This window comes from Manihot esculenta, chromosome 17 (genome assembly GCF_001659605.2).
Source record: "Manihot esculenta cultivar AM560-2 chromosome 17, M.esculenta_v8, whole genome shotgun sequence".
Lineage (NCBI taxonomy): Eukaryota > Viridiplantae > Streptophyta > Magnoliopsida > Malpighiales > Euphorbiaceae > Manihot > Manihot esculenta.
In genome coordinates, this window is record NC_035177.2 from 32,823,101 (window position 1) to 32,844,467 (window position 21,367).

At 32.0% G+C, this 21,367-nt stretch overlaps 4 protein-coding genes across 5 annotated transcripts; 3 read left to right on the forward strand and 1 right to left on the reverse strand.

Moving 5' to 3' along the window:
* Window positions 1-772: 772 nt before the first annotated feature.
* On the forward strand, window positions 773-2,438 carry LOC110604599 (UDP-glycosyltransferase 90A1). Its single transcript, XM_021742840.2, has one exon. It carries the CDS (start codon window positions 859-861, stop codon window positions 2,257-2,259), a length of 1,401 nt encoding a protein of 466 aa, XP_021598532.1. The 5' UTR covers window positions 773-858; the 3' UTR covers window positions 2,260-2,438.
* A 4,342-nt stretch (window positions 2,439-6,780) lies between these two features.
* On the forward strand, window positions 6,781-8,456 carry LOC110604549 (UDP-glycosyltransferase 90A1). The gene has a single exon (XM_021742758.2). The coding sequence runs from the start codon at window positions 6,781-6,783 to the stop codon at window positions 8,173-8,175; it is 1,395 nt and encodes a 464-aa protein (XP_021598450.1). The 3' UTR covers window positions 8,176-8,456.
* A 4,776-nt stretch (window positions 8,457-13,232) lies between these two features.
* LOC110604975 (probable serine/threonine-protein kinase PBL22) lies at window positions 13,233-17,170 on the forward strand. Of its 2 annotated transcripts, XM_043952809.1 has the most exons (8): window positions 13,233-14,018; window positions 14,100-14,153; window positions 14,625-14,735; window positions 14,821-14,934; window positions 15,486-15,704; window positions 15,790-15,905; window positions 16,354-16,614; window positions 16,695-17,170. In XM_043952809.1, exons 1-8 carry the CDS (start codon window positions 13,295-13,297, stop codon window positions 16,932-16,934), a joined length of 1,839 nt encoding a protein of 612 aa, XP_043808744.1. In that variant the 5' UTR covers window positions 13,233-13,294; the 3' UTR covers window positions 16,935-17,170. The 2 variants fall into 2 exon arrangements, with proteins under 2 accessions (XP_043808744.1, XP_043808745.1); XM_043952810.1 differs by lacking the exons at window positions 14,625-14,735; window positions 14,821-14,934.
* A 430-nt stretch (window positions 17,171-17,600) lies between these two features.
* Window positions 17,601-21,328, reverse strand: LOC110605062 (aldehyde dehydrogenase family 2 member B7, mitochondrial). Its single transcript, XM_021743366.2, has 11 exons — window positions 21,203-21,328; window positions 20,694-20,828; window positions 20,411-20,553; window positions 20,126-20,279; window positions 19,786-20,015; window positions 19,539-19,625; window positions 19,118-19,291; window positions 18,891-19,028; window positions 18,445-18,582; window positions 18,304-18,365; window positions 17,601-17,980 (listed from the first exon to the last, which is right to left on the reverse strand). Exons 1-11 carry the CDS (start codon window positions 21,273-21,275, stop codon window positions 17,707-17,709), a joined length of 1,608 nt encoding a protein of 535 aa, XP_021599058.1. The 5' UTR covers window positions 21,276-21,328; the 3' UTR covers window positions 17,601-17,706.
* Window positions 21,329-21,367: the final 39 nt, after the last annotated feature.

The following is a 21,367-nucleotide window of genomic DNA, read 5'->3' on the forward strand; positions in this document are numbered from 1 at the left end:
TCAAAGTTTTAACCTCGAATTCAAAGCAATATAGTTTTTTTTTTTTTCTGAATAATGAATTTATAAGATTAGAGAGGTCTCAAATTTTATTTTTTAATTCCTTATTCTCATTTTAAAAGAAAAATCTCACAAATCATAAGTAAACTATAAATAGCAAAAGAAATTTATAATCTCTATATAAAATTTGAATTTTTAAATTGTTGAAATTATATGGGAATTACGTGCTTTTAATTTAGTGATTACCTAACTTTTAAGTTGAAAGTTGATAAAATTTTGTTCAATTCTAGAAAGAGGAAGCTGGAATGAACTTTCCCACCGCATCGTGTGACTACAGGTTTACAATATATATATTTTATAATAGATACAAAAGAATATCTTAAACCATAGAAAGAGAGAAGATACGCTATTTGTTTGAACTAATCAATGTTCATATAAAAAATATATAAAATAAATGAATTTTTAAAATCTAATTAATTAATTAAGAATAAATAAACTGTAAATAAAATAATTATCGAATGCATTTAGATAAATTCTTCATGCATTTAAATATTAAACATACAAATCAATTTATATATTTGAGTACCGGTAAGAATTTTATTAATTTTTTAATTATATTTATATTGAATATATTAAATTTTATTAAGTATTAAAAAATATTTTAAGAAATTTTTTAAAAGTAAAATAAAATAAAATTATAATACTTAATTTATATATATTATAGCGTAAAAAAAATATAGAATAATTTTAAGAAAAAAAAAAATTTGTGGACCGAGTGTAAAATTTCTTTCTATAAATGCCATTTCTAAGACTTTCTCGAGATATCATAACCTTTTCTTCATTAAAGCTATATTGTCGATTATGGAGGACTCCAAGCAACAATATCACGTGGTTATATTCCCTTTCATGTCCAAAGGCCACACCATCCCACTCCTACACTTGGCCCACCTTCTCCTCCGCCGTGGCATCGCCGTTACTGTCTTTACTACTCCGGCCAACCATCCTTTCACTGCTAAATTTCTTTCCAATACCACTGCCTCTATTATTGATATTCCTTTCCCTGAAAACGTGCCTGAAATTCCTTCAGGCATCGAAAGCACAGACAAACTACCCTCCATATCAGTGTTTCATCAGTTTGCTCTTGCCACTGAACGCATGCAGCCGGACTTTGAACGGGCACTAGAAAGTTTCCCGGTCGTCAACTTCATGGTGTTTGATGGCTTTCTCTGGTGGGTTGCAGATTCTGCTGCGAAGTTTGGTATTCAAAGGTTGTTCTTTCTTGGTATGTCCAATTACGCCTCTTGCGTGTCTAGAGCAGTGGCAGAGAGTAAGGTCTTGTTTGGGCCTCAGTTAGATGACGAGTTAATCAATGTGAGTAAGTTTCCATGGATTAACGTCACAAAAAATGATTTTGAGTCACCGTTCAGAGACCCTGAACCAAAAGGTCCCCCATTTGAGCTCCTGCTGAAGTCAATGATAGCAGCATCAATAAGTAACGGCTTTATATCCAATAGCTTCTACGAACTGGAGCCTGTTTTCGTCGATTACTTGAACAACCGCAGTAAGCAAAAGACTTGGTGTGTTGGGCCCTTGTGCCTAGCCAGTACACCAAGAGTTGAAACTGAACTCCTCAACGAACCGAGTTGGATTCAGTGGCTTGATCAAAAGCTAAAGCAAGGAAGCTCAGTCTTATACGTAGCTTTTGGGTCTCAGGCGGAGATATCAGCAGAGCAGCTCAAGGAGATAACAATTGCGTTGGAAGAATCCAGAGTAAACTTCTTGTGGGTTATAAGGAAACAAGAATCAGAATTGGGAGAAGGGTTTGAAGAGAGGGTGAAGGAAAGAGGAATTGTAGTGAGAGAATGGGTGGACCAAATGGAGATATTGATGCACCCAAGTATACAAGGGTTCTTGAGCCACTGTGGATGGAACTCGGTGTTAGAGAGCATATGTGCAGGAGTGCCAATTCTTGCATGGCCCATGATGGCGGAGCAGCACATAAACGCGAGAATGGTGAGGGAGGAGATAAAAATAGGTTTAAGAGTAGAAACCTGTAATGGGTCAGTGAGAGGGTTCGTGAAATGGGAAGGTTTAGAGAAGATGGTGAAGGAGTTGATGGAAGGAGAGATGGGGAAGAAGGTAAGAAACAAGGTGAGTGAATTTGCAGAGATGGCTAAGAAAGCTATGAAGGAAGGGACAGGCTCATCCTGGCGCACGTTAGACATGCTCCTTGAGGAGTTTTGTCGTGCAAAGATGACCTGAATGAAAGAAAACTCTTCCAGACTCTGTTTAATTATATGCATCCAAAACAAAATGATATGAAAGATTAAATTAGGTTTGATTTACATGTGTATGCAGTTGATATATAGCTGGTTTGTGTCTTCAAATCACCAAAAACTGGACACCCCTTCCCTTTTAATGAATACACTTTTTCTTCCTCATCCTACCATGAAACCCCATATTATAATAATACAAGGATAGATTCGATTAAGTGTGAGTTTAAAATAATTGCAAATTTAAATATTTTTCAAAGTAATTATATATTATTAAATAATTAAAAAAATTAAAAATTTAATATAATAATAAATATGTCTAAATAAATATAAAAAATCTTAAATTTTATCGATTCCGTTTCAAAAGAAAAATTTAGAAAAAAGAAAATGTAATCATATCATTCTAAGACTAAGACGCATAAGCCTGGCTCAGGAAAGAAGTATCGGACAAAAACAGAAAGAAAGAAAAAATGAGTATCAAAGTTGCATTTGATCTCGTCAACATTTTTTATAATTAGTATTATATATTTATGTGCATGTAGGAAGAAAAATACAAATAACCTCTCAATTGTTTCATGAAAGATATTTTTAGTTAAAGAAGTAGTAAAAGGGAAAGGAAAGAGAAGAAGAAGAGAGCAAGGGGGAAGAAGGAGGTTTTGGTTTTTTTCATTCTAATTTTATCCCTCGTTGTCGTTTTTTGGTTTTGGTTCTTTCTGCTGATTGCTTAGTTTCTGTTTTTGGCATTTTTCTCTGCGCAGAAATTTTTTTCTTTGTTTTGCATTCTTTTTTTTTTTTTTGTTTTCGTCTCTATCCTTTCCGGCTCGCCCTCGCTGGGGACGAGATGGTTGTCTTTTGTTGCTTTGTGGGTTTGTGTTCAGGTCGGCACGGATCTGCGAGGGAGTTATTTGCTGGAACCGGAGGGTGCTCTGATCTTTATCGGAAACTTGAGGAAGGGCTTCTGATTGCATCTCGACGGCATATTGGGACCGCACTGATGTGTCCAGTGGTATTGCTCCCGTTGGCTGTTTCCGGCTAGGCTTTACCGCGACTCTCTGGTTGTGTTTGATTGGAGTTTTGATGATTGTTCTTGGGGTCTCTGTTCTTGCATGTCTTCTTTGCTTCTGTTTCTGCTTGTTTTGTTGTGATTGCTTTGTGTTTGGCTCTGTTTCTCGATTGTTCGTGATTCGCTTGCCATGCTTTGTGATGCTGTGGTGTGCGACAGTGCTGCGGTGATGGAGTCGGTGTTTGCTTGCGCTGGTGGTGTCTATAGAGTCAGTGTAGGGTCTTCTTCTGGGTTGCTGTTGATTTGATTTTGTCGTCTTTTAGATTTGGGTTTGTTTCGGTTGTCTTTTGATCTACTTTTTTTATTTGTTTCTTTCAGTGTGGGCCCCAGAATAATTTATGTATCCTCCCTTAGCTCTTTTCCAAGCTTTATAAAATACAAACTCTATTATATTAATTAAAAAAAAATTTTAATATTTTTTACATGGCATTTGAGATTCTGGTCAAAAGAAACATTAAACTATTTAAAAAAAATGATTTTGTCTTTTAATATATTTTATATAAAAAATTTCTATATTAAAATTTTTTAATAAATTTTATGTTTTTTAAATTAAATTAAATAATAAAAATAAATTTTATGCTTTTTTATCAAAACTCAATTATTATTATTATTAGAATAATATTTAAATCGTTTGATTTTATATTTTTAATTAATAATTTATGTAAAAATTATTTTTAATTAATAATTTTTATTTTTTTAAAATAAAATATATCAAAAAAAATTTATAAATATTATGATAGAAATGATATATTTTTATATTTAATTATTTATTTCTAAGGATGACATTTATCTTTTCTAGGCTTGATGTTGAGATTTCCCCTCTGACGCATTCAATCTTGAGCATGGGAGTCCCTTTTATGTCTTAGAAAGGTTGAAGAGAAGGTGGGTAATGAGTATCCAACAAACTCAAAATCATTGATATTAATTTCTAAATTTTCTCAAATTTTATAATATATTTTAATAGATTCAGTCTGATTTGGTACTAAAAAAATATACCATTGCCATTCTATTAAATATATGCTTATAATATAAATATTATTTAAATTTTTGCAATGATCAATCAATCATTTTGGGTATATGGTACTTTGAAGCTCGAAAGTTAGCCATATTATAGTTTCAATTACTAAAATAACTAATCATTTTGCACTATACCAAAATTGATATATTGAGATTTAAAATATTATTTTTAAAAAATATATTTATTTATTTAAAGACAAATAAATATTTATCTTATTTAATTATTGTTCTTTAAATATAATTAATGAATTTAATTTTTAAAGAAAAATATTATTAGAGGCAAATGTATTTATCTGTAAAAGTAATTTGTTGAAACAAAAATATAACTTAAATGAATTATTGTAAACTTATGTAAGAATATAGTTTTTTTTTAATATTTTTTTAAAGTTAAAACCAATTGAATTTTTTTTCATTCTAAATATAAAAATTATTAAAAAAGAAATCACTTAAATTAAATTTTTACTAAATTTTTAATTCTAAACAGATAAAAAAAATGAAGGATAAGAAAGAATGCTGTCTAAATGTCCTTGTAATAATACCTAAATTTTAATAATCGTAACGATTAGATATAAATTAATCATGATGTGCTGTCAAAAAAAAAAGTCAGAAATAGTTGTCTTTATTGCTATTTAACTATATTCTAAAATTTCGTAAAGTTATAAAATTATTTTTATATTAGGTTTAGAAATGGATTAAAGGCAGCTAAATAAATTAATTAAATTGAATTTTTATAAAATATTTTATTTTAAATCGAATAATATGTTTATAAATAATAAAATTTTTAAAAATTTAAAAATTAAAAACAAATTAAAATTACATTGTTATCCGTTTAAAATCCTTAATTTTCTAAATTGTTTGGCTTAAAAAACTTTGAATTTAAAGATGGTTTCTTATGTTCATACGTAAAGAGTTTAATGACCGCAGAGTTTCACCACCTCAGTATGAAATCAAGCCCACAATGATAGCGCTAACACAAGATTCACGAAATTTCTCAAGCGGACCGGGGCCAGACCATTCGATCTCGAGATCGGATTTTCTTTAAGCCTCAGTCTCTTCATTCCAAGTTCGGCCATGAGACTCAGTAGAAGAGGGGACAATCGGCCCAGTCTCCTAACAGTCCTGTTTATATGCGTGTCGAAAAGAATTAAATGACCGTTTAACATGGAATAGATGTCTGACGCTTTCGTACGTACGTATCCGTATGTCAGGTAGACCAGTAGTTACAAGTCCATTAGACGTCACTAGCAGATAAAAGAAAAATAAATAAAAGGAGATGAACATTCTCTTCCCAAATCAAACTTGGTAAATTCTACTTTTTCTGGATTTCAGACATCAGAGTTTATTTTAATTTTAATTTTATTATAATATAATTATTGTTTAATTTTTTAAATAATATTTTTATATTGATTTTAGTCACATACATATTTTTATTAGTAGTTTAGTAATAATATTCTTAGTGATTATATTTTATAATATACTTACATTATTTTTTGGTTTATTTACTTTTATTAGAAACTTTATTTTAATAATATTAGTAACAATATTTTTAATAGATTTTTTATTAGTAATTTTTTTATTTGTACTTCTTTAAAAAATTATTTTTGAATGATCTAATCATCGTTAGAAACTGAAAATTCGGTTTTTGCTTTATTGTATAGTTTCATAGTTGATATTTATTTTTGTTTTCAATTTTCTGTAATAGCTTTATTATTATTATTATTATTATTATTATTTTGGGGGTGAATTCAACGTTGTTTCGGTCTTCTCCCTTTTTATTTTTTAAAAAAGAACTTGTGATTCATCTCACTGGCCTATCTGTTCTTAGGAATTTAATCTCTTCAATTTCGATTTTAATTAATAATTAAAATGATAATTTATTAATAAAATAAAAATTTTAACACTAAATTATTTATCATTTAAAAAATACAAAAAATACTATGAGTTTATTAGTTTTTTATTTTATATTTTATAAATTAATTTATATTAAAATAAAATTTTATAATATTATATTATTAATAAATAATTAAAATCTCTGAATACTATTAAAAAATAATAATATAAAAATATATTATGAGATATTATATTAATAATTATAATATTTAGATATTAAATAAGGGGTTTTATTTTAAAATAAAATAAAATTTTAAAATTTTGTTTATTATTTTTTATTTATTTTTAATAAAAAATAAAAAAATTATTTTATTGATAAAGAAAAAAATATTTTAATAAATTTTTAAAAATATAAGAATTGATTTGATAATAATAATAATAATAATATTTAAAGATTAAATTGTAATTTTTTTAAATAAAAGTTATTAATAAAAAATATATTTAAATATGCATAATATTAATTAAATTCGGAATATTTTCCGCGTGCTAAGCAGAATATAAAGACTTAGTTTGCTAAACCTACAATAACCAACCAACTAGATGGCGACTAATGCATCTTGTGATTTCCAACACCATGTCATTTTGTTCCCCTTTATGTCCAAAGGCCACGCCATCCCCATTCTCCACCTAGCCCGCCTCCTGCTCCGCCGCTGCATTGCAGTCACCATCTTCACTACTCCGGCAAACTACCCTTTCATTGCTAAGTCTCTTACTGCCACCACCGCCGCCCGTATCATTGTGCTACAGTTTCCTCACAATGTCCGTGGAATACCTTGTGGCGTTGAGAGCACCGATAAGCTTCCATCCATGTCTCTTTTTCCTTCATTTGCCCTTGCCACTAAGCTCTTGCAACCAGAATTTGAGCGCGCCGTTGAGACTCTTCACCATGTTAATTTCATGGTATCTGATGGTTTCCTGTGGTGGACTTTAGAGTCTGCGAAGAAGTTTGGGTTTCCAAGGTTGGTGTTCTATGGTATGTGTAATTACTCTATCTGCGTGTCAAGAGCTGTGCGTGAGGATGGGCTTCTTTTTGATCCACAGTCTTTAGCTGAAGAGATGATCACAGTGACTCGGTTTCCATGGATTAAGGTAACTAGAAGGGACTTTGAGCAACCCTTCGCAGAAGCTGAGCAAAAAGCTAAATTCGAGTTCATGAAGGATACAGTGGCAGCATCAAAAAGTAGTTATGGTTATATAGTCAATAGCTTCTATGAGCTTGAAACAGTTTTTGTTGATTTCTTCAACCTTCATAGTGGACCAAAGGCGTGGTGTGTTGGCCCCCTTTGCTTAGCTGAGCCACTGAAGAGCACTGATTCTTCAGCTCATGAGAAACCCACTTGGTTTCAATGGTTAGATAAAAAACTGGAGCAGAAAAGATCAGTTCTCTATGTTGCGTTTGGGACTCAAGCAGAGATTTCACCAGACCAACTCAGAGAGATAGCAATTGGGTTGGAGAATTCAAAGGCAAACTTCTTTTGGGTGATGAGAAACAAAGAATCAGAATTAGGTGATGGATTTGAAGAGAGGATTAAAGACAGAGGAATAGTAGTAAGTGATTGGGTTGATCAAAGGGAGATATTGGAGCATCAGAGTGTAAAAGGGTTTCTGAGCCATTGTGGATGGAACTCAGTCTTGGAAAGCATATGCGCCGGAGTGCCAATTCTTGCATGGCCGATGATGGCGGAGCAACCATTGAATGCAAGAATGGTGGTGGAGGAAATAAAAGTAGGTTTAAGAGTAGAGACATGTGGAGGTCTTGTGAAGAGGGAGGAGTTGACGAAGATTGTGACGGAGTTGATGGAGGGGGAAAGGGGAAAAGAGGTGATGAAGAAGGTGAAGGAATATGCAGAGCAGGCCAGGAAGGCAGTGGAGGAAGGAATTGGGTCTTCCTGGCGCACGTTAGACATGCTCATAGATGAGACGTGCAGAAAATAGCATCAAATCGGACAATATACAATGGTGTACGTTGAAGATTCTGTCTGTATTAAAGTTTGTGGTGGTCATTTTCGCATATATTTTATAGTATAGAGGAAAACGAAATTTTATTTAGCATAAGCAGTCTTTCTGTGTTACAAGCATCCAATGATATGTGGGAACAATTGCCGACTGAAGCACGCTTCTGGAAAGAAGATTTAAGACTTCTTTTTCTTGTATTATTAATTATTACATTTAAGAGTTTTAAGATGGAATAATACTGATTCTTTTTTTTAATTAAAAATTTTGAAATTGAATTTTAATATAAAAAAGTTTAAATTTGATTTGATAGTTCAGGGCACCAATACAAATCATCAATAGTTCCATCTACAGAGAGCATTAATGATTTGGTCATTGTATTGTTTGATTTTATTAGAATTTAACTTTTAAATTTTAATTTTAAGTGTATATTTTCTATTTGCTTAATTTTGATTTTATTAGAATTTAACTTTTAATTTTTTAATTTTGAGTATATACTTTCTATTTGCTTAATTTTGAGTATTTAATTTGATTTGAAAATATTATTTATTGATATTGTTGATTTGTATTTTGATTTTAAGTTATTAATAAAAAGCTAGAAGATTTTTCAGTTTTACTATAAATGGCACTCAGGCTTCATATTCAGTTTTATTGTAATGAGTGAGATATTTGTTATTGCCATGGCTATGGCATAGTCATGGCTTGAAAGGGTTCACTGAGAAAGAAGCTATTGCAATAGATTTTGGTAAAAAGTTAGATATTGTTGTTCTGATGGATTTGCTTTTTCAAAGATATTTAGTATTATGTTATTGTTTCTGTGATGGATTTTGGCAATATGTTATCATTAGAACTCTGGTAGTTTTCTACTGACCGGTGATTTTGATTTAGTGGACGAAATTGACTAATGGTTGCAATGGTAATTTTAAATTTTAAAAAGTTTCTTCTTTAACTAAATTTTTAACAAAAAAAAAGTTAAAAATAAATTGAAGAACTGTATAGTTAACAAATATAAAATAAGGAATGTTTTAATTAATTTTTAAAAATATGAGAATAAATTTATACATAATAATAATACCTAAAAATCAAATTATAAATATTCTTATATTTAATTATAATTTTATTAATAAAATATTTTTTTTGAATCAAATAAAATATTATTTATAAGCATTGTTTTATAATTTTATTAATAGTATTAATTCTATAATCATTATTTATTAAAATAAGTTTTATTTATTATTTTTAAGCCAAAAAGTTATTATTATTTTTTATTTATATAATTAATTAATAATATAAAAGAATTTTTTATTTTATTACAGTTAATTTATTTATTACTAATAACCGATCTAATATTTCTGATTTCAGTTATATTCAAATTTTTTTTTTAATTTTAATTCAATTTGAGAATCGATAAAATTTTGACTAGTTAGTATTTTAACCCTATATATAACTTGTTGACCTTCTCTGGAATGTAAAAATGGTTTCATTCTCATATTTATTTATAATATAAAATTATAATTATTAGTAGAAAAATTTACTATCTAATCTCAATAATTTAATAAAATTAACTATTTAATTTTTTTATTTGCAATCTAAAAAAATAAGGACTAAATAATTATTATTTTAAAATTATAAAGACTAAATGATTATATCTTAAAATTATAAATCTAATTAGAAATAAAAACATTTTAATCATTTCTAATGGCAAATGCAGGAATTTTATTCAAAGAGATCCATTCTAAAATTACTTATTAACAAAAAGTTTAAATCAGTAGACTATTTACTAATTAAATAAAATTTGAAAGACTACATAATAATTTTACCCCTAATTTTTCTAAATTTATATTAATTTTCACGTCTAAAGTAATACTATTTGGACAAAAATTTTAAACAAACAAATTGTTAAATTAATTTAATAAGATATTAAAGATTATATTCTAATTTATTATTAGCTTTTCTGAATTCAAGTAAATTTTCACGTCAAAAATTGTAACTAATTGAAAATTTCTTAATTTATTATATAAGAATTAAAGTTGACTGTAAATATAAATTATTGAATTTTTCATAAAAAAAATGTTTTTATATTTTTATATTTATAAAAAACAAAATTTATAACTATGTTCCTCTAGAATATATTTAATGGAATAATAACTTTGAAAATATGTACCGTGTTAAAATGAGAAATCCGTTTATTTTTTTTGTATAGATTTAAAAATAAAAAATAAAAACCCTAAATGCAGGAGAAATGGGTTGGATTCTATTTTATCTAGAAGACTATTAAGTGAAATACACACTTGGATATTTAATTTTTAAGAATTGAATTAATCAATTTTTAATTTCAAAGAAACAAAGTTAATCTTTTTAATTATGTTTAAATACCTTGTCATTTAAGTTGAATAACTTTTTATTTTCTATTTTTTAGATAAAATGACATTTTAATATCTTATCTTTGGTTTTCTTATAAATTAAAATCTACTTTTATCTAAAAATATATTGACTAAAATATTATTTAAACATACAATATTTTAATGATAAGGAAGTAATAAAATTAAAGAGTTAAATTGTAATTTATGTTTAAAATAAAGAAAAAATATTTAATTGTAAATTTTATTAAAAATTAAGTGCCTAATGTAATTTACATTTTAAGACTATACTTCTATTTTTTGAAAATTTCGGAGAGAACAATTAATTTTTAAAAATTTTAGAGGGATCCCAACCTTTTCAAAATTTTGAAGTAGGCTCAAATTTCTTTTGAAATTACAGGGCCAGGGCGCTTTGCCCTTGCTATGGCTCCGTCATTACACGTGGCTTACTTAAATAAATAGAATAACTAAATAGTTAATAATTTAAAAAATCTAAAAAATTTCACTATTATAAAGACTAAAACCTGGTCCAACAAGAATTGGGGTATTCTATGGACCCATATCATGGACCCGTCGTGGTGGTGGTCGATTGTAAGCAATAGTGGTGGAGGGATCATCAGGTCAAGGGCGCTATGCGGACTAGAACTAAGAATACAAAAGGTCATTCTCGATTCTACTCACTGGGCATTGTGAATTGAATTAACTACGAGAGTTTATAAGAAATCACTTATGAAATTAGCAAGTTTACAACACCAGCAACATATTGAATCAATCTATAGCATAAAAAAAAAAAAAACCTCCATTGATGTCGAACGAGTCAATTTTGGGATTCTCAGTGGCAGCCTTGGGTTTCTTTTCCATTATCTGAAGTTCTTAAAAATCTCTTCCAAAAAAAAGAAATGGGAATGAGCTTCAATTAAGCTGTTAATAGCACAAAAAGCTATCGATGGAGGAATGCAATAACAAGGAGAACTAAGCAGAGAAAATTTACACTCGATCCACACGAAATGAGAAGAAACCGGAATCGCCTATTCGCAAACCTGTATCAGCCAAGAGACCAAAGGAAGAAGGTTTCTTGTGGTTCCATGTTAGCGAGATTGCCTATTTCAATTTATATAGTGAGGGAGCATTGGCCAAACGACCCGCCCAATTTTTTACAGCCCGTTCAGTGCCACAGAGGCAAATATTAGAAAAGCCTCAATGCTCCTCAAGAAATTTAACTTACTTTTAATTTTTTTATAAATTAATTTAAGAGTTTCAATTTGAATTGAATTTTTTACACAAAAATAAAAAAATTTGAACTACATTTTTTTTTATTTCGTAGTTTAACTTAAAATTTTAGAAGTTCAGGTCTATTTATTTATGAAAAAAAATATTCAGGTAAATGAAAACATTGAGGCTGTCAATTGAAGAACTACAAGACAAAGAAAGCAGCCTGATTATCTAGCGGATTATGAAGTTCAAATGAATCAATTTTCTGTTCCATCTTATTTCTTCATGGAAGATTCATCTGAACTGAAATCCTACAGTGAAATCAAAGGGATTCCTGAGTGGGAAGAAGCAATGCAAGAAGAAATTTCAGCCTTAAGCAAAAACTGCATATGGGAGCTTGTATCAAAATCAAAGGATGCTGAATTAGTCACCTGTAAATGGGTTTACAGATTAAAAGAAAAAGGCTGATGGTAAAATTAATAGATTCAAAGCTCGTCTTGTAGCTCGTGGGTTCTCTAAAAAATATGGTCAAGAATATGACGAGACATTCAGCCCCAATAAAAAATAAATAAATATTTTCCTCATAGAAAACTCTGATAATCTTGATTTATGTTATAATAATCTGCAGTCTACATGATTATGAGTCAAAAGTAATAGGATTTTTTATTTGGAGCTCTAGTGCCGAGCATTATCCTGCTAAGCAGTTCCTCTCGACTCCTAGTCTGTGTTTGGGCTTGAGAATTTTTTCACTTTCAGACTCAAAGCCGCTAGCATTTATTTAATAGGGGTGAGCATTCGGTCGGTTCGGTTCAAAACCGAACCGAACAGAATAAACCGAAAATCGAAATTTTAGATTTTATGAAAACCGAACCGAACCGATTTTGGTCAGAAACCGAATCGAACCGAACCGGTCTGATTCGATTCGGTTCGGTTTGATCGGTTTCGATTTTTAATATTTTTTTAATTTTTTACACTTTAGTGTTTTAAAATTTAATTAAAATATTTTAATTTTAATATAATTTAATTTCTCTATAAAACATATTATTATTCCTAATCGGTTCGGTTCGGTTTTTTCGGTTTTTTTTTTATCAAAACCGAACCGAACCGAAATAACCAAAATTTCTGAAATTTAAAATCGAACCGAACCGAAATGTATAAAAAACCGAACCAAATTTTTAAATCGATTCGATTCGGTCGGTTTTTTCGGTTCGAACCGAATTCTGCTCACCCCTAGCTAGCATAGAATAAATTAACGAATATTATTGAAAAAAAGATATGTTCAACCTGCAAAATTATAACTTACTATGTTTCTGCATTGGCCGGCAACATAGAGAGAGAGACAGACAGACAAGTGTGGCCGACGATTTATTTTCTTGATTTGACGATGCAGCCAAAACCCATTTTTCTAATCGTTGTTTATAATCATATTTATGCTAAATAACAACATCAACAACTACGAACTTTCTTTCCTCTAACTCTGTAATATGTTTTTAGTGCAAACAGTTCGTGGGGTTTGTCTTAAGTGAGACATGTTCTTCTTTCCGACCCAAAGCCTGTTTTCTTTAAACATTCTCTGTGCTGTAGTAGTCTTACATGCAATGGTTAAGCTTCTCAGTTTACACAGGACTCATGTCTGCATGTTCATTATGATGATTACTGTTAAAATTTCAGTTTCTCAGCCTTCTCCAAGTGTCTGCAGCCTTGATTTGCCGTCTTCATTGCCTGATTCTGACACAACTTGCACAGGGAGAGATTGGGGTGGGTTCCTGTCAGAAAATTGTTGTGGATCATCATTTCCTGCTTACCTCTTTGCTCTGAGTCAGAGGGCAAATCGAACAGGACTCATATTCCTGAATTCTGATGAGCAAAGGAGTTGCCTGGCAAAAATGGAGAAATCTGAACCGGATGTTTTGAGTTGTGGGATTGACAAGCTTACAAGTGGAGGTGGAGGCTGTTCTGACATCTCTGTTGCTAATGCTACACATAGGTTAGGTAGAAATCTGAAAAGTTTAACTCAAAATTGCAAATTTGAAGGTTCTGAAGAAGAGTTTGATCAATTCTGCATTTCCTGTGTAAGGAGTTGGCAGGAAATTGGACAGGAGCATTCCATTTCCTCCAATGGAACTGATGTCTGCAGATTTGCAGTGCTGATATCACTAACAAGTACTAGGATCCATGATGAATCTTATATCCATAGAGTTTACAAATGCCTGGAGAATCAAAAGAATCAAAATAACAACATTGGTGATATTGGTAAGTAGCTTAGATGAAACTCAAATTGTTCCACAGGATCATGATTTTCGATTTCATTTAAGATTTGCTTCAATTTGTCAGATGCAGCAGAATCTGCAGAACCAGAAGTCAAAAAGAAGCACAAAATTAGTACAGGTATTTCAGTTTCAGTCTTACATTTTAGGGTAAATTATTATCAAGTCCTTTAGTTTTTATGAAATTAACTATTTTGTCCCTATTTCAAAATTACTCAATTAAAACTTGCCTTATATTTTATAAAATCCAACTCTTTAGTATTTATGTTAAAAAAATCCATTAGCTGCCTCAAATTATTTAAACTATTTAGTCTCTGTAGTTTTAAATATTCATACTATTTAGTCTCTCTGATCAAAACTAAAATAAATTGACTAATAGTTTCTTTGACAAAAAGACTAAATAGTTTGATTTACAAAATATAGGAGATGTTTTCATTAACTGATTTTGAAATAAGAATAAACCAGTTAATTTTTTAAAAACCTAGGGACTGAAAAGTAATTCTCCCTATATTTTAAATTAGCAAATATCCTCAAGCTCCAAGGAATGTCTGATGTTCTTTCTGACCATGGACCATTATTTACCTGGAAACAGGCATCTGGATCCTAACTGGGTGCTTCATTGTTGCTGCTGTGATACTTATAACTATTGCCACCAAGTTTTCCAGAAGATGTCATAAATCAAAAAAGCCACTCAAAAACAATGGTTAGACCCAAAAAAATTTCATTCCCAGATGAACAATAATGCCTTTTGCATGAAAATATTCTCATTCTGCAAATTCAATTGGCAGCCTTTATGAACCTGCAACTAAAGGAGTCTTCTTTTCCAAAATTTCCACTGAAGGAGGTGTATTATGCCACAAGTAATCTAAGTGACAATAATCTCATTGGTGAAGGAACTGCAGGTGAGCTTCAAAATGCAACATAGGCTCATTACCTTAATATCTTCCTTTAACAAAGGATCTGCAGAAAATTTGCTCATACTATCATTACGAATCAGGAGAACCCACACTGCTATATTTTAGGGTTTATACAACGGTTCCGTAACAGTAATTATAAAATTGTTTCCTTAAATACTACTAAGCCAACAGTTTGACAGTAATTTAAAATTGTTATAAAGAAAATTCAATTTTTCACTACAAATAATAATATATTTTAATAAATATTTTATTTTATATTTAATAAAATTATAATTTTAGTCGTGCAAAAATACAAATAAACTACTAAAGCAGACGCAGCGGATTTCAAACTATTACTGTTGATTTATAGTTATAATTTAAATATATAAGGCAATAAAAACCAACCTTTTTTGTAGTAGTGCCAATAAAATCAAGAGTGTAAATGATCCCGTCTTTCATCACAGCCACCATTAGAGAATGTTACACAGCCGTAATGAAGGAGGTAGTGAGTAATATTAGTAGAAAGTATCACTGAACAAGTCTTCTTAATGTGGCAGGAAAGGTATATAAAGGAATACTGTCAAATAATCAGCATGTTGCAATTAAGCACATCATCAATGATGGAAATGCAGAAACTGTTGTCCGGGAAGTCACGAGCTTATCACACATAACGCATCCGAACCTTGTGGCTTTGCTGGGTTACTGTATAAGAGAAGATGAGTGTTTCCTTATCTATGAGTTTTGTCCTAATGGAAATCTATCTGAGTGGATATTTGGTATTCCCTTCTGCATATCAATTTTTTGCTCTAGTTTCTGGTTTATTCAATCAGTTCTGATTAATGGAAATTTGCTTAACAACAGGGAAGGATAAGTTTCTATCTTGGATTCAACGGCTTGAGATTGCAGTTGACAGTGCTCGCGGTCTGCAGTTTCTCCATTCATACTCAGAAGGCTGCATTGTTCACCGCGATATCAAGGTCTGTCTCAAGAATCTAATTCTCGTCCTGGTTCATCACCATGCAGTATCTCCTATAATTGTGACAAGCATGGTGTTTAGTTTTTTTTAGAACATTTCTCCTGGATACACAAATTCTACGAAATGTTAGCTTTTTCGTGTTCGTGTGGAGTGCTAAAACTACTTGATCTGCACTAAAGTAACTTCTGCAGATTGGATAGAACCTAGCAAGTCAGCCTTATCTAGAAACTATGCCCACATTTATATCCCTTAGAAGTTGATAAATAAATAACATCTTGAAAGAACATACTCGAGTTCATAATGGTTCGTGCAAGCAGATCTATTTGCATACTATGCTCTGCATGGTTAGATTTTTGCCTTAACTCAGCAAGCACTCTTCAGACAGTTTCACCCAGAAAATTAAGAGCTCTCTATTTTCTGACAGCTCCAAACATTTTTCCGTTTTGCAGCCAACGAACATTCTCCTAGGTCCAAATTTTGATGCAAAGCTCTCAGACTTTGGGTTGTCTAAGGTAATCAACCAGGGTGAGACCTATGCAAGCTCAGAAGTAAGAGGAACATTCGGTTACGTCGATCCTGAATACAAAAGTAACCGCCAAGTCAATTCGTCCGGCGATGTTTACAGCTTTGGCATAGTACTTCTGCAAATCCTCTCAGGGAGGAAGGTTATAAATATGAATCTGAATAAACCAATGCCATTGGATAAAATGGTCAGGACCATCATTCATCATTGTTTCTTCATTCTAGATTAATTTTTGAACAATGCTTTTAATTTGTTTCTGCTTCCCAGGCAAAATGCCTTACTAGAGGAGGCAGCATAATAGACTTTGCAGATCCTAAGCTGGATGGAGAGTACTCAGCAGAAGCTTTTGTTCTTACATTTGAACTGGCACTGTCATGCACTGCACTTCAACAACAACGACCATCGATGGATCGGGTTGTTGCGCAATTAGAAGAAGCCCTTAATGCATCAACAAGGGCAAAAGCCTCTACTCCTGAAGCTACACCTATTCGGCTATTGATTTCGTAGTGGAAGTTTCTTTAAATTTTCAGATACTTGTAAGAATGCTTTGTAAAAGCATTCAAGTAGTTTATCTGTTACAATAAACTTGACGGATAAGGCGATTTTTTATAGTTTATCCATCAATTTTTTATAGTTCTACATCTACGAACCAACCTTGTATATTAAACAAATCGTTTTTTTCGCTCAGTGCCAGCAATTCTACTATTATTAGTGAACAGTAATGGAATATTTGGATCAGCTAAAAGCCTAAAACATAGTACTATTCTCTTCTTGTGGATAGTCCCACAACTACAGTTGATTCAAAATTTCATTCTTCCATGAATATAACTGTTTGAATGCATTACTATAGTGTCAAAGCGCACTGCTTCGAAAAGTGCGCTGGGTTTAAATGAATACTCAGATCTCAGACTTAAAATGGATGATAATAAGCTGAGGCTTGCAGAATTGAAGTTAGTGCTCTGCCCCTGAGATGCTGAAAGATATTACCAGAGATACATGGTTTTGGAATCAAATGGACAGACATGATAGATGTGAAGAGACTAACACTAAATCATTATAACAGGATCAGCAAATCAAGAAAATACACCATGGCAATCAACCATAACGAAGGCAACAAATCAGCCTGCAAAGGAAAAAGAACTTCGGCAGAACATTTAAGCTGAAGACAAGATATTGACATTTAAAACACTAATTTGCTTTATTAAATAGAATGTCAAGCTTTATGACATGGATGTTCATCTTAAATGATGTGAAATAGAAAGCTAGAAGTAAGAAGATATTACAACCATGCTGGGTTTTTCAAAGCAAACACAACAGCCTTAGTCTGCAAGTAGTTGCTGAGGCTGTAAATGCCCTTTTCTCTGCCCAGGCCGCTCATCTTGTATCCACCAAAAGGAATTGCAGCATCAAAAATATCATAGCAGTTAATCCATACTGATCCAACTCGTAATGCACGAGTTAAGAAGTTGGCAGTGTCTATGTTCTGAGTGAAAACTCCAGCTGCCAGTCCATAGCGAGAAGCATTTGCCCTTCTAACCACTTCGTCAAGATCCCTATCACATGAATTAACCATTAACCAAGGTTGGTTAAAAGGAAATAAAACTCTCATGATTCAAAAGCACAGTCACAGTATAATTCAGGTTTTGGGGGTTTTTCCAATTATATATTATGACTTTGAGTAGCCCATTTCTATGTTTGCCTTACATTTCAACAAAATGATAGCATGAACATATGAAAGCCTGAACTCGAAAAGCTTCTGAAACAATATCACTAACTTATGAACCGAATAAATAAAACCAGAAGCATAAGATACAATTACAAAAACATGCTAAGTTCAAGATGCATTAGACTATTAGCCTGACAATTTATGGCTTACTTGTACTTTAAGATGGACTGTACTGGGCCAAAGATCTCATCCTGTGCTATCAACATGTCATCCTGATTACCAAGGGTCAAAATCATATTAGTTGTATTGTTCAGCTGTTAATTGCTGCATCAGAAAGGATAAAAACAGTACCTTAACGTTTGAAAAAACAGTTGGCTGAAGATAATAGCCCTTAGAGCCACATCTATCACCCCCAATTTCAAGCGTAGCACCACTTTCAATACCAGACCTTATATACGAAAGGATCTTCTGAAATTGTTGCTCATCAATCTAAATTATTGACAGAGATAGATAACAGTATAAGTATCATTATCTCAGACATGATGAAATATTCGGCACTTGTCAAGGCATATGTTAGGACATGATTGTCAAATGCAACAATAAAAAGGGATTTTTTTAGAGGAAAACAAAAATAGACTGCAAGTGGAAATCATAAAATGAATAAATTATGAGAAATAAGAACTTGTTGATTCTTTTTCCTTCGAACAAATTTTTATTTTGGCTCTTAACAGGTAGGATGGTATTTGGCAGGAATTGAGAATCATGAGGTAATGTGATATGGTGGGAGTATTGGTTACCTGAGGACCTTGTTGAACCCCCTTCTGAAAAGGATCTCCAACTACACGTTTTGAAGCACAGGCCTTTGCTTTCTCTACAAATTCATCATACACGCGTTCATGTACAAAAGTTCGAGACCCAGCACAACAACATTGACCCTGCAAAGTATAACTATTAGTACCAAGGTACAACAAAATATCGTTCACGACGCCTGGCTATTAATTCTATAGTTGTCGATGCACGAAACCTGGTTAAAGAACAAGGCCAAATGTGCAAGCTCTGCAGCTTGATCAACGTCAGCATCCTCACACACAATAAAAGGAGATTTTCCTCCAAGTTCTAAAGTCACTGACTTGAGATTACTCTTTGCAGCCATTTCAAGTATTTTCTGACCAGTCCTAGTTGATCCAGTGAACGCAAGCTGTGAAGAGAGTTAAAGCCTGTCATCATGCAGTAGTAGCCCACTTATGCAGGTAACGGAAGGGAAGTACTAAAAGGCAGTATTGTTTTTAAGCAATTTTGCATAATGGGATCGCAAGTAACTCAGATATGATTGATTACCAATCATTGATCTTGAGGTTGAGTCAAATTATGTTAAAATATTTAAGGAAGAGCTCTAGTCAACTCAGTGTTTGATTCATAAAAGTAATTCGATGTTTGAAAATCACCTTGTCGACATCCATGTGATTACAGAGAGCTTCACCAGCAGGAATACAGCCAGGGACCACACTTACAACCCCAGGAGGAAGCCCAGCCTGTATTACAAAATAAATTTAACTACTGATTGACAACTTTGAAAAGTATCTGGATGTGAGTACAAATAACTATGGGAGAACAATATAAGATATGTTCTGGGGATATATGCTTATGACAAGACATTTTACGTTAAAAATTATCATATGGAACATATTTCACCTCATACAGCAGGCTTGTCACATATAGAGCAGATAATGGTGTTTGCGATGCTGTCTTCAGGACAACCGTATTAGCACATGCTAATGCAGGGCCGATTTTCCAAGAATACATTAGAAGAGGAAAATTCCATGGAATGATCTGTCCTGCAACACCAATAGGTTCATGCAAGGTCTGCACATGGTGTGGTCCATCACCTGGAATTGTGAGACCATGAATCTTGTCTGCCCAACCTAGAGTACATCAAAGGAGTCTTAGAATGCTAAACCCCTTCAAAAAAATGGGAATTATAAACACATATAAGCATATAAGAAGTTGATATAGATTTATATTTTCCACCTACCAGCATAATATCGGATCTTACGTACCAACATTGGTACTTCAACATTTGCAACTTGGTCATAAGGCTTTCCACTATCCCATGTTTCAAGTGCTGAAACTTTATCCAAGTTTTTTTCAATCAAATCAGCAAATCGCAACAGGATGCATGATCGTTCCTGAATATGTTTAAAAGCTAAATATCAGGCAAAAGTTTCTACATAACATAAATCCCCAACATTCAATATCTCCTTCCTATTGATCCAATGAAATGCTAGAGGCATGAACAGCCAATATGTCACATTCTTACATAAGCAGTCATTCTCGGCCATGGTCCTTCATCAAATGCTTTGCGAGCAGCTGAAACTGCCCGGTTTATGTCTTCAGTATCAGCTTCAGCGACATAGGCTATTACGTTTCCTGTCCTAGGATCCAATGTTGAATATGTTTTCCCTGAACACACAGAAATTTTCACAAATAAGTTTCATGCATTGATTTCACTAAAACAACTATTTTCATCAGGATGCTCATTAAACTCCTTAACAGCTAGAAGATTTATAATCAATATATCAAAGGATATTTAGGAGACCAACCTGATGCTGCATCAACGAATTTCCCATCAATTAGAAGCTGGTTGTACTCTATCTTAACAGAAGGATTGATGGGTTTCTCAATTGAAGCAGATGTAGTAAACCTATTGATGCCTCTTCCCCAGACGGAACATAGACCTGAAAATCAAGATTACCCAATTTCTCAGTGAATATTCCATCTGAGAAACAAGAATTCTGCATATACTCCAACAATTAAAGACAATGTATATCAGTTTTTCAATATGGCAAATTCAAATCCCCAAGACTCTGTTTGATAGTAAAATTAGCATTCAATTTGCTTCAACTAGAGAGGGATAGAAAGCAGCCATCTTTACAAAATAACAATGCATGTAAGAAAATCCCATGGGATCATGATCACAGATGTAGATTTTGAAGACATGAATATGCATGCATATACACACTTTTACACGTAATAGTCACATGATGGCTATTGCCAATGGCAGATCAAAGCAATAACACATAGAGACATGAGAGGACGAAGAAGAGGTTACCGAAAGAACTTGAAGAAGAAGAAGTAAAGGGGGAAGAGAGGGAGAGAAGAAATGAGAGCTTTCGAGAAGCCATGATTATACTGTCACACAGAGGATGTGCTTGAAGATTTATATCTTAACCTCTTTTATCTTTTTTTTAGGAGACTGCTTCTATTTATAATATAC